The sequence below is a fragment of the Pogoniulus pusillus genome, chromosome 11, assembly GCF_015220805.1.
Source record: "Pogoniulus pusillus isolate bPogPus1 chromosome 11, bPogPus1.pri, whole genome shotgun sequence".
NCBI classification, from domain to species: domain Eukaryota; kingdom Metazoa; phylum Chordata; class Aves; order Piciformes; family Lybiidae; genus Pogoniulus; species Pogoniulus pusillus.
Genome location: NC_087274.1, coordinates 19,627,590 through 19,641,831, shown reverse-complemented (window position 1 = coordinate 19,641,831; position 14,242 = coordinate 19,627,590). Strand labels below are relative to the sequence as shown.

Below are 14,242 nucleotides of genomic sequence, written 5' to 3'. Positions count from 1 at the left end.
CACTTAATAATCAATCCCTGTAAATATATATATCCCAAGCTATTTTCATAAACTTGCAATGAAAAGGATTTCATAGTGGTTGGGGGTGGTGTAAATTTGTAAATATTAATTTTAATAAATAATTTTATAAAAAATCAAATCCACCTCAAATTAATTTCTCACCTCCCCCTAAGAGGGGAGGAATAGAGAAATCCCCTCCACGACACTTGGTCTTCCATCAAACACATTTCATGCTTTAGCCAAAACACTCTATGGGGTTCATTAAAAAAGCCAGTGGATGAAAGTTTTTGCCCTGTGGCATACAGCACTTTAAAGCATGTGATCTGACTAATCCCCTGTACAACCTGTATCAACTTGTGAAACTTCCTACTCCCTTGTTTAATTTTCCTGACATAGTTACATACATCAGGAAATAATTCTATTTACTGCTGGAAGGCATTTTGATTTTTACAGAAGAAAAGTACTATTAGCACTAATATACTTCTAAACAGCTACACATGATCTCAGTACGCAGGTTACATTCTTCTGCCTTCCAAATTCAGCATGCCACTTTCCCCCTAATCACTCACAAAAACCTATGCTCTTACAAAACATTTGCTCTTCTATTCAGTAAGCCATGAAACTAGTTAGCTGTAAGTATCTTGCTTAAAAAATCCACAAGATTTAGTTTTATAGGGGGGTTATAATTTTTTGGGTGTAAGTTTATTGTTTGCTCTTTCAGCCTTAAGTACTCAAAAGTAATTAATGTTCTCAAAACTTTGTAGAAATTGTGCATATTTTGATTTATACCACCCACATCTACACATTCACAGAGAGTGAAACAAGAAATCAATAAATATATGTAGAGGGCATTTATAGCTTTTCATTATAATGGAATTCAACCCTTGTGAGTAATATGTTAAAGCATTTACCAGTATGCCATATGTAATTTCCCCTTGCTTATGGTGGCTCTTTGACAGTAGGAATGCAACATTTACTTATTCAAACTAACTAAATAAAGCAGCTACATAAAAAATAGAAGTTCTATACTGAGTTGCCACCAGGAAGCACAGGAAGCAAATATCAGAACCTGTCTCCTTGGAGGAGATAAACCAGACCAGAATTTCATTCCTTTCTCCTACCCAGGTAATTCTCATAAAGTTCCCTAGGCTGTCACCCAAACTGACAAAGCAGTAGAAGTGAACAGCAAGGTTCTAGTACTCCTCTCTAGTATTCCTCCATTCCATATTAGATGAGACAATTGCCATTTATATAAAGCCCCATCCTATATGAGATAACTAACAACCAAACTGCCACAGGAATGAGATCCCCGTGTTCATGAACTGCATCCCAACTACTCACCACAGAGGAAAGTCAGAAGCTCTCCGATCAGCTCTGCTTACTTTATTTTTCTAAAAGGTTCGCTACCTCTACAATTACCTTTGCAAAAGGAACTGTATCAACAACTCAAGAATGGAGTGGCCTTCTGCGTTTCTTTGACATACCTTCATTTGCAGTTACTGTACTTACCTGCTTTATCTCTGTGGATATAAAGCACTAGACAAGCACATGATCATCCAGAATGACAACTGGTCTTGACGTTAACCTAGCAACACTGGAAGGTTTCCAACCATAGGAACCAGTCGGTTCCCATAAGCCAGTCACAACGAAGCGGTCTCCAGATGATTCAGAGACATCAGACTGTCCAAAGCTGGAAGCTAAAGGCTGAAGGCACCAATTACAGACTCCCCTAGCTAGCAAGTTTCTTTTCTTACCTGCCCGTTTTGGTTTTGGTTTTTTGTTGTTTTTTTTTAAATGTATCCAGAACTTGAGGTTTCTGGTGTGGGAAAAAAAAAAAAAAAAAAACAAATACAAAGGGGAAGAGTTTTCCTCTTATTCTTGCCACTCAGCAGTGGCCTGAAGATCACTGATGCGGGATGCAAGGCTTGGTCAGGTGCTCAGCTGTGCACAGCTCCAAATAACCTACAACAGATGCCACTGCCTCCAAAGGCTTTGCCAGTGCTCTTTCAGCAGAAATACTTTATTGAGGAAACTTCACTGGAGTTCCATATTAAAGACTTCTATCTACTGCTCACTTGCCTGTGTAGGAATACTTGCTTCAACAGCTGGTTTAATTCAATTTATCTTGTTATATATAAGACTTAATTGAACAAATTACTTTTAAGGAATGCCTGAAATTGCTAGTATTAAAATTTCCATCATCTCTTTTTCTTTTGCACACTGTCATCTCTGGCTAATCATTTCACATATTGGCCCATGATTACTTTCATATTTCATCATTCTGTGCGTAACTCTCTTTGACATCAAGACTGATCTGAAGAAAAATGGCAGAAAAGCCTCTATGTTTATTATAAGCTATTTCTAGTGTGGAGTACTAGTCACTATGAATTATCTGAAATAAATATCCCTTCATTTCCACCCATGAACAACACTGTGATGAGGGACATCACTATGGAAATGTTGACATTCCCATCAGATCTTAGACTGGATGACTAACAGCTTCAGTGGCTGCTAATTTCAGAGCAACCACAAGTAACTTTCATAGCGTTTCCAGTCACATCCAGTCCTTGTCTAAAAGAGCTGTAAATATCACAAGCAACTCCCTATGTGTCTGTGGTTCTGCTCTGTTTTCCAGCTGATGAATGGGAAGTTGTCAACAGCCAGGATTATTAAAATGAGAATAGAACTTGCTTTGACATTTTAGAGGAATCAAGTGTTTCAGTAATTTAACTCAATTATTACCATTTTAGCTGTAAAGTTTTACTACTGCCACTCTCAGTGCTCCTAAACCAGGAGATTAGATGGATATCAGTAATGCAGAAACATGGAATCCACATTTCACAGCAATATATGATCACTTCTACACCATTTTTTCCTGTGAGAGGTTCTAATAGCCATATGAGTGTTTCCTAACAAACAGGATATTCCTATTTTTGATCATTCATACCCTTCATATTTCTTCTCTTAATCTTACCCTCAACAGTGTAGGTTTTAATACTCACATTGATGAACAAGAGTTTACTTTGCTGTTTATTTAAATAATAAACTTTTGAAAATTAGTCCAGGTTTCCCAAAAAAAAAAAAAAAAAAATTTGGCTTGAACCAATTTAGGATAAGTGCTGATCTCATGGTGCTTCAACCACTCTGTCTCCAACAACCTACCCAAAATAACTAACATACAAGGAAGATATTCATGTACAAAACCCCTCCCACATCTTCATCAAGTTCACATGATCCTTCTTACATGAGGCCCACAGTCTTTACAGAAAAATTCTAGAACTACACTGACATTATGTTCACTGATATCCTGAATACTGCATAACCTTAAAATGTCAACATACCATATATACAATTTGCTCAGGACTGTCCCACTTTAATTGTCAATGACCTTTGGAAAAAGTGGCCATACACAAACAAATACAATTAACTTTAATTTATATCCAGGTGTATCAAGGAGGAAAAGTTCCTGGTTAGATATCAACAAATTACACTTTACATCTAATATTAAAAAAAAAAACCCACAGTAAAGTTTTTTAAGAGGGATATAACCTACTTTATGAAGAGCTAAAGATTTAACCCAAAGTCTGCCTAGTCCACAACTCATGAGAGCGCATAAATCTATTCTGCTACTTATCACTTTAGGACCTGTCATATAATAATAAAAACGTCTATTTGAAAATACTTTTATAACAACAGCAAAACCACTCAGCAGTTAAAGGCAACCAGGAAAAACCATAGCAAGCATACTGTGATCTATGTGAGTGCAATACATCATAAAACAATATTTAACCTAGAGATAAAGCCTCTGCAACCCACAGCCTACCAAAGTGTATAAATCTGTTCTGCTACTTATCACTTTAAGAGCTGTCATGCAATATTAAAAACATCTATTTGAAAACACTCCTTCTAAAACAACAACAGAATCACTCAGCAGTTGAAGGCAACTGGGCAAAACCACAGAAAGCATACTGGTACCTAAGTGAGTGCAGCACATTAGAAAGTAACTATATACGTTGTTTTACTTGGAAAATAATTGCATAGTGTTATCATCCACATAGTTTGCATTGAAGAGTCTGAAGAAAGCAGAATATTAACACCTACACTGAATAGAGGAAAACAGGGTTTTGCTACTGATTTACATAAACTGTACCTGATTCCTCTAAATTAATGTGGAAGTAGTCTACAAAGTTCAGAATCATGGCAACTGAGGGAGGGAGGGAAGGAAGGAAGGAAAGAAGGAAGGAAACAAACTAACTAACTTGACTTTAAGCTTTTATTTACCATAACAGGCACTAATCATGAAACCTAGATCTCTACTCAAAGCCTCAGCATATTTAGAGAGCTGAGATTTAGGATCCTGCACTAGATGCACTGTTACATGTTCCTACTGGCTCCATGGATGATTTCCAGACACACATGGGATGTTTTATATGCCCTCATCTCTTCCTTTGCATGAAACACACATCCAAAAAAAGATTTCACTGGGACATGTTAACCTTTGAGGAAAAGCAAAGAAGGGATATAACCTATTTGTAAACATCATTGTTAGAAACATTTTCAGAAAACTGTGATCAACTTCCCCACTGATTTCCAGAGAAGCACATGGATAGTCGGAGTAAGCATGTAAAACTCTTTTTTTTTTTTTTTTTTTTGTAACATTCTACTTAAAAACATCCCTAATATTTGCACAGCTTTATGATGCATGCACTTTTCAGTCATGGATGGAAAGAAACAGTCTTGCTACTTATTAGATTCATGACAGTTTTGTTCATCCCCTTAGTCAAAGTGTCTAGTTCAGTTGTGTTGGTTTTTTTTTCTATTGTAATCAGTTCCCACCTTTAATTGTCAGGTTTAAGGAAAAACCTGCCCTGTTCCTGAACTACAACAAAATTAATACATTTGCAACTTAGCTAAGCCCCATTTTCATACATTGATTATATCTATTTCTTGATTTCCATGTAATATGCCTTATATCTTATTCACAGCTATTGAACACCACAGAGGAATAAGAATTGTATGTCTTCCTGTGGTTTTATCTAGAAGGCATGCTAGAAACCTTTCTTACACTTGGTGAGAAGAAACTTTTAAGACTCCATGCAGGCTGCCAGTTCTTTTTTGCCAGTGAGGCACAAAAAAATCATTTCTCACAGAAATCTTACAATCACTTAACAGCCAGCTTCACTCTGTTCCTAATTGTTTCCATGATCAGCTTCCTCATCCTTAAAACCAGATATAGGCAACAATCAAGTGATAAAATTTGCCAAGAAACCCGACCAGATGTAGCAGTCAGACTCAAAAAAAGCACACACAAAACCTCCAACCAACATAAATGGAAGTAAGGTCTGTTCCCTCCCAAATCTCTCCAGCCTCTAATGTTGGAGATAACTTTTATCAAGTTATTTTCTACTGAAGACAAAAGAAAAAACCACAAGATTGCACAAGCCAAGGGAATCTCTCTGATGTCATTAAAAACTAATACAATGCACTCTGAGGGATACCTACATTTTTTTATTAAAATGCAGTTGATAACACATTTTTTGAGTCCCTGCAGGGCTTTTTGATTTTGTAATCAATACTAACAAGTCCACACAAGACAGCAACAGCAAAACAGCTGAATGAATTTCCTCACTTAAAATCAGCTGAACAGAAGACTGCATTTCTTGAAAGGGTTACATAAACGGGATTATTTTAGCCCTTTTCATAGGAACAAATTTTGCTTATATTCTTATGTGTTAACACATAAACGGACAATCTCTCAGTCAACAAAGTTCCCCTTTTTCATAGACATACGTACATACACTGTACTCGATTGCTAGCTTACAGAGTGATTTGAGAACACAATGTCTCTTCAATATTTGAGAAACGGACTATTTCTGTCTGGAACCTAATAAAACACAGGGATGCAATCACTATCATTATGGTATCAACCACATTGCAATTAGTGTGTTTTTTTAAAACTAAGTCTTCATGCGCTAAGAAATCAAGTAAAAATAATCAACATTCCACTAGCTTTTACAGATAAAAAGCACATTTAAGATAAAGTAAGCTTCTTATTTTTCATTTTCACTGCTTTACACAGAAATGGCATTTCTAAGAAGGAGGTGATCTAAGATATACAAAGCATCAAGCAACAAAACTTGCACTTGATTGCCCTCGGTGAATGCTAAAGTTGCTTTCTTTGAATCTAAGTATTGTAGCTTTTTCTCAAGTACATTTTTAAATGTTATCTATAAATTAAATATTCAAGATGTTATTAAAATATTATAAAATATATATCTTGATATTATAACAATCACAATGCAGATGGTGTTAACATGAACAGATTACAAACAACTCTGAATATATTACAAGACAGTTTTAAGGCAATATAACTGTATCTGCAGGGTAACCTCCTAAAATCTGCTTTGACCTCCTACTACTTCAAATTCAGATATTTAAGACAGTCAAAAAAGAATCATATTTTGAGCCGTTTAGCTCTGTTTAAGTTTATAATTGCACTATTCAGGCTGCCACTTTGTTTTTCCTGTGAAAGAAAATCACTATAACTTGAACATCAACACCACACAGCACTGATGAGCAGGTCGCCCTGGAGGCGATTCGGGTAGTGTCTTACACTCGGTTCACAGGTTCCCTTTGCCTTGCTGCAAAAACTAGAACAGAAAAATGACAAGCCACTGAAAAGCACTCCCTTACCTTCTAAACCTGCTTCAATCAGCCCAAACTGTTCCAACACTTTAACAAAAAGCACAATCACGATCAACACTGCTATCATTTCAAGCCCTTCCAAGTTCATGATGAGTTAGGTCATGGTCTGACCACCGCCACTGAGAAAAGTGCTCTTCTGCCTGGCTTTCTTTGCCAAGCCATTAAACTAGGCGCAGAAGGCTCCTGCGAGGAAAGGGGGCGAGCGGGAGGGGAGCGGCAGGGAATTCATCCTGCTGCCCGAGCTGCGGCCGGGAGCGGCGCGGGGCTCAGCCCCGGCCCGCCGGCCCCACCTGGCTCCAGCACAGCAAGGCAGCCATGCGAGCAGCCCCCCGTACTCTCGCAGGAAATGCCCCCGAGAAAACCGCCGTGCCGGGAGCGCCAGCGGCACATCTGGGCGGGAACCGCAGCCGCTCCCCGGGCCGGCGGCAGGGGCAGCGTCGGTGCGTGGAGCCCGTTGCCGCGGTAACGCGGGGAGCGCACGGAGGGGACAGGCGGCGGCAGCCTGCGGGCTACGGGAGGGAGGGGGCGGAGTAGCGGGGGCAGGGTGCGGGGTGAGCCGCGGCCGGAGCTGGGTCGCACCTAGCGCAAGGAGCCGCGGCAGGTGGTGCTGTGAGGATGCGACAGGTGCGACTTGCCAACTTCTCGGTTAGTTTCTGCCTCTGTGAGAGGCAGACTGCTGCTTGTGGCAAGTAACACACCGTGATTTGTACAGGACAAGGCATTAGCAGTTTTTTAAAGATTATTTATCTATTTTAAAGGAAGAGGGGAAAAAAAAATCTCAAATTCCTTAATTTTTGTAATGTATGTCGGCTTCTTAAGAAAATCACAGAATCACACAACGGTAGGGGCCCAAAGGTACCTCCTGAGACCACCTAGTCCTAAGCCCTCTGCCAGAGCAGCTATGCCTAGATCAAATTGTACAGGACTGCGTCCAGGTGGAGTTTGAAAGTCTCCAGAGAAGGAGACTCCACACCTCTCTAGCCAGCCTGTTCCAGGGCTCCAGCACCCTCACATCGAAGAAGTTTCTCCTTAGGTTCAAGTGAAACCTGCTGTGTTCTAGCATGTATCTGTTGCCCCGTGTCCTAGAACTGAGCACCACTGAAAAGTCCAGCCCCATCCTCCACCCCTTAGATATTTCTATACATTGACAAGATTCCCCCTCAGTCAAGAACGAAAATTGAAAAACTGAATGGATTTGGAAAAAGAAGAATGAGGAAGCTCATTTTTGGGAGGGTTTCTCACTTAATACATTTCTAAAATAATATAATTCATAGAAAATTTCAGCAGTGAAGTACATTACTAATAACCATAGGACTGACCAGCTTTCTTTACATTGGTAGCAACCACTGTGACTGATAAGCTACAACAGTATGCAGTACTGCCACTGTCACATGCAGGGCACAAAACTACTCATGGCTAAGGATTTACTCTTTAAATCTTTTCATAATTTAGCATCCAAGATGAAATTTACATTAGAAAAAAATGCATCTCTGTTGCAGTAAAAATGAGCAGTAAATGAGCAGATGAACAATTGCAACTAATTGAATCCTGTCTGGTAGAGGACAGTCCTCCACATGGTTGGAATCAGTTCCTCCCGAGGGCTCAGTTTTCTTTCTTGCCTTGGATAAAGCATAAAAAGATCATTGTGTCATGAGAGAACTGGCAGCAACTTCTAAATCCGCTGGGTATACTTGCATTATGATGGGTGTTACCATTAATGAAAGCAGTGGAATGAAGTAAGAGTAAAGGGGATAAGAGAGATAATATAGGTACCATTTTTACTGCAGTGGATAGATAAATCCATACTGTGTAATATTCACATATCACTATTCTGTGCTTTGCTGCTCAGGACTGAACTCCCTGAAGCTGCTTAGACTTCTTCTGTCAGAGAATCTAAGGTTTAATGTTCCATCCTAGATATTACATTTGTTTCATTTCTGCTGGCTGCTTCTCCTTGAGTATCTTTGCCTTTATTTGCTGCCAACTTCTCCTTACATTCTTCTTCATTCATTTAATCTTTGTTCCAAACAAGGCTAAATATTTTTCACCTCTAAGCCATCTTAACAATGGTTTTAAGGACAGCAGGTCCAGCACTCTTTCAGTGCAAGACTAAAATGGGCTAATTTATCATCAACAGCAACATCTGCAATCTCTATGCCCTTACCCAAAAGGTTGATACAAGTTGTGTTTGAGTGCACACAATGTTGTCACCTGAACTGACATATTAATTTTCATCAAGAACCTTCATTAATAATGGTCTGCTGAAAATGTTGAAGTGGAAACACTTTTTAAATAGGCCAATTATTTATTATTTTTGTGACAGTTGCACTAACACAGAACCAAGAGCAGAGTCATTGGTAGTGGTTTTGCGAAGAAGGTAGATGCCGTTGCCCCACAAGCCTAGACCCCATGGCTGGGAGTGACTAGACAAATATGCACACTGGGGTCTGCCTCCCCAGGTCAGCCAAAGTAAAGAAGTTTCTCAGAGGTCTACTCCATCTTTAGCTAATTTTCTGACTGTTCCCCCAAGGCACAGTGGAGAAGTACAGAAGAAAGGAAGGCATTAGTATTGCTCAAGTTTTACATATGGATTATGAAACTCAGTAAGAATAATGTTACATGGCTGTCAGCCACCCATGAAAATCTCATTACTTTGTTTTGTCTCCTTCTGATATACATAATGTAACATCCAGTTAAATATACTTCCCCTCATGAGGTCATTGAGTTTTAGTAAAACTTCACATATTAATGCATACTTCAGCACACCATACAGGTGTCCATACACCGCAGCACATAGCTGTGCTTTTCTTACATATAACTGCAGGTAATAGGTTTCAGCCTAGAAATTGTTATAGATGCTCTCTCCTTTTGCAGGTTCTTACTTTTTACCATGAGAGTAAATATATTAAACCGAAATTACTGGTTATATCTTGAGCTAGGATCATGTCTGAATGGTTACTTCTTATCCTGTGACAGAGCTCTAAACTAAGTGCAGTGACTCCATTTACACTACTGTGACTAAGATTCTTGATGCCATTAATCTTACTGCTGTTGCTTACTGCTGTGTATCATGAATTGTTAATGTTAAAAAAAGACTCAATCAGTTTAGACTGAAAAGTGATGACTGGGGTCTACTGATGAGAGTCCCAGGTTGTATTTCTTCCTTATGATGCCTTTTAACATGCATTCATATTCATCTGGATGCCATTAAGCCACTCAAGTTTTCATCATGGCTTCCATGAAGATGATTGCCATTCTCTGATACTCCTTACTGCCTAATGACATTTTATGAGCCTGGCCTGCATAAGTCCAAACCAGTTGTATTTGCTTCAAAAGTTCAGATTAGTTATCTCAGTTAACCTTGATTACTTTGCATAAAGCAAACTAGTGCACACTTGGATTGCCTCACCAACAACTCTGGGAGAAGGCTATCACCGGCAGAGGTGTAGATAGTGGTGGAGCTGGGTGCAAGCAGAACATCTATGCACAGCAAGAGAAAGATGAAATGGAACAGCACCAGTGGGAGTATACTATAAAGGATGAGAATAGAACCTAACAGAAAACAACAGTTTCTTGATTTAGACTTAGAACAGCCTAAACATGCACATCGTGAGGGTAAGGAATCATGCCATAAAGCTTTTGAAGCGATTCCCCTGCAACGTATTACAAAGACAAATAATATTTTTCTCCTACCTTTAATAAGAACAGCTTTCAATAAATATTCCAACCTCCAATAAAATTAGTAAAATATTTATTCTCTGTAGCTATTTAAAAGATTTTATTTTAATCTTAAAAAGGGGGAAACACTCTCTTGTTTTAAAGGAGAAAATAAGCTAGAAAATCTTGACATATCATAAGTGCAAATACTTTACTACCTCAGCAGCTCACTATTATTTCCCTTTGGTCTCCCCATTTCTCTTTCTTAAATTTACCAGTAGCATAAGAAATTAAGATAATAAAATAAAATGTTAATGCATTTTTTAATAAATATATAAAATCCAGTAAATCTTCTATCCCATCAAGTCATTGAACAAAACTAGGAAAAAAGATAAAAACTCTTCTCTTTTAGCTTTACTGTAGCCCTGTTTCTTAGTAAATATTTAATGAACTCAAATAATAGATACAAAATGCTATGATGCATTCAGCCATTACAAATGTTAAAAATTGTAATGGCCTACACCTTGCAACTTTCCTCATGGAATGGAGCCAGTGTGGCTTGACTTCCATAGGATCTTTTTGGAGTAAGCACTGGTTAAAAAACAATACGAGTGTAGCAACCTGACATCACAGTGCTTTATTTCTACCTTTTCACAACATTTATCCAAGTTAACACCCTGAACTCATGACTACATCATATCAGAAGATGACTACTTCCCAGGCCCTCCAAGGAAGCCATACAACTGATATACATGATGACTCCCTAAAACACCATTTCAGCCCCATGTCAGCAGGCACAAATAATTTTATGGACTGGCATAGAGGGTCTATCTCAGCCCAGTTGTCTCTGGTAGTGGAAGAAGGGCAGGATGTAATCATGAAGCAGAAGTTCTGATTCTTCACACTTGGTATATACTTAGAAATGCATAAATCCTGTGCTTTCACAGAATTAGAAGTTACGTACTACAACATTCATAAGCAGACTTTTCAAAGACTCTGATGTGAAACATCCTTACCAGCAAACTGAGATGCAGTCCCAGTTTAAAAATATACCTGAAGATCTGGAGAATATCATAACATTGCTCTTCAGAATTTATGGGTTGCTGAAAATGTCAGAAGCAGCACAAAATCTGTCAATATGTCAATTATTCTAAATCATCCTCTGAATACTGTGTGGATATTCTAGTGCCCTTAAAATGGAATGGTATTTCAAGTTTATCCATACCACTGAACTATGGTTCCCTACATCTGGTAGTGTATATTCCTGGAAACTGATGCAGATATCACACTAACTGTGACCATGAACTATATATAGGTCATTAGAAGACAGAAATTTTCTCATCACATGATAAAACACCATTCCAATAACCTCATTTTGACAGGAGGTCCTTAAATCTCATCAAAAAGAAACAAAAAAGGTAAATGTCTTCAAACTCTCTATGGAAACTGAAGCTGAAAAATACTTGGCTCAACTGTTCTCATGATTTATTTATGGTACCTATTTATTAACAAGGATTTTTCTCCAAAGACACTTAATGATTTTTCAAGTGTTTGCACTTCAGGAACATATTGATCATTTTGAAAATACAGGTAAAGTCCCATCACATAAAATTGCCAAAGAATTATTAACTGTCATTTGTAGAACTCCTCTGTATCTTCAGCAATGAAGAACTAATGCAAAGCACTGGAAATTTTGAGATAGTCATGTCAAGGGATGGTGTTTCACTACATTTGATTTGGGCTACAAAAATGATTAGGGGACTAGAACATTTCTAGCATGAAGAAAGGATGAGGAACTTGAGGCATTTTTAGCCTAGAAAAGAGAAGACTGAGGAGAGATCTTATCAATGCTTATAAATATTTGAAGGGTGGGTGTCAGGAGGATGGAGCCAATCATTTTTCACAGGACAAGAGACAATGAGCACAAACTCAAACACAGAAAGTTCCATCTAAACATGAGGAAGAACTTATTTACTTTGAGGGTGACAGAGTACTGGAACAGGCTGCCCAGAGAGGTGGTGAATAATGATCTGCTGCAGAGACCATCATTCTAGCTTACCATTCCAACTATCTCAGTCATCTGGTTAGACTTCTAGTGGATCCACTTCATCATGTGCAAAATATTTGCTATCACCTCCAAGGCTAATCCTAACATACTACTGCCATACCTAGTCACCACTGACTTAGAGAATACTGAGCTGTTAGCCCACTCAAGCAATAATGATAGCTTTACTTATTCATACCTTAGACTTTATCCATGACAAATGTAGCTGGCTCTAATACAGCCTGTTAAATATCTGTTCTCCCTGTGCTTTCATGGTACACAGCATGTCAATGCTCCTGACAATCTTTAACCCTTAGATATGGACAGAGTTTGAGAATTTTGTGACATAAAATGGTAACATTTTCATCCAGATAGCAAAGTGAGAAGAGACATCATTAATAATTATAAATATCACTGATAATTAGGAATGCATTCTGCTTTTTTGCTGATTTTTGTTTTGGTGTATATTATTGGCAAACTGTCAGGATTCTTGCAGACTTCATCTGTAAACATTGTATTAAGTTAACTTCATTGTAAATATGATGTGAGACATCCTCAAAGTAAAAGACTGACAGAAGTGTTCCTCTGGTTCAGCTGATGCTGCATGTGGATGCTTGCCAGATTTTTCCTTCTAATCCCTTGTTGGTTCATTAGGAGCTTCCTCCAGACAACAAGAGACTGTTATGCCAATCAACACTAAAAAGTCACAGGAAAGCCTGGCCTATACACCTATGGAAAACAGCTGGAGAGATTGGAGTAATCATCTTTCATACTTCTGCATAAAAAGCCTCCAACAACCACAAAACAAAACAGAATAAAAAAGCTAGGGAAATTTGAAGCCAATGCCCACTTAAACACCAGCATGCTTTCAGGGTGTGCTTCTAGTCCACAGGGTGAGCCTTCTGGTTTTGCACAGATTTTAAGACAAATGACATAACAAAAGAGTGACAAGATCTTCCCCCTCCCCGCCCCCCCCTAGACTGCTAATGCAATGCTAACCAACATATATACAGGAAACAAAGCAAGCTGATAGATATACTCACTTTCCAATTGTGCCCAGTTAAACCTACTTGGAGGACAAGAAATTTCTTCCTATTTGACAGTGTCTCTTAATTTCTTCCCTGTACACTTCTACCATGTATGAACTTGAATACGAACAGATCCATGTGCCTATGCAAACACTGTTATAGGTTCAAATATCAAAACTTCTAGCAAAACTAAGATTCTGGTTTTGGTAGGAGGGAGATGCTAAGTCATCTTCTCACAGAAACTCAACTGAAGGGTACATTAGGGTGCCTGAAGAATCAAGGGAAGGCATAGCATTTTGCTAATAGTGAAAAATATCTCACAATTGAGTTATACAAACCATACATTCAGTAGTAATGTCTAGCTCAGTGATACTCAGTGACAAAGACAGATGATCCTTGTGTGTCAACAACTACACAAACACTTGTGTTAGTAGCCTCAGTAGATGGCCCTAACTAGTTCAGCTGCACAGATGGTCCTTACAGCATAGGTTTGAAGAACATTATTGCATTGAGCACCGAGACTTGTAGACTTTCAATGCTGCTAAACTCAACAGTCACCCTTCAGCTAAGGGGCAGGAAATTCTTCTTGTTCTCTACATTTTGTCTCTTTGTGCAATATAATTGCCTGCATTACTACTTCCATTCTCTATTATTGTACTCAATGGTGTGCAGGGAATATTTTTCTTTATAAACTGGTTGTCTCCATATGAAAAGATGACTTCTTTTTTTAACAGATTAATAATTCTATTGGTTCTTTAGTCCTCATCACTCTAAGCTTTTGGAAAGCTGGTTTTATTTAAATTCAGAC

At 38.4% G+C, this 14,242-nt stretch overlaps 1 protein-coding gene across 9 annotated transcripts in view; it reads right to left on the bottom strand.

The window, feature by feature from the left end:
* Nucleotides 1–14,242, bottom strand: part of KCNIP4 (potassium voltage-gated channel interacting protein 4) — a 332,118-nt gene that overhangs the window by 140,009 nt on the left and 177,867 nt on the right. The window contains exon 1 of one of the 9 annotated variants that reach the window (XM_064151347.1): nucleotides 6,694–6,859. The exons of the other annotated variants lie outside the window; for them this stretch is intronic. Within the exon in view, the coding sequence (XP_064007417.1) occupies nucleotides 6,694–6,793 (100 nt within the window). The 5' untranslated portion in view covers nucleotides 6,794–6,859. Of the gene's footprint in view, nucleotides 1–6,693; nucleotides 6,860–14,242 lie in introns of those variants that run through there. 9 annotated transcript variants of the gene reach the window in all.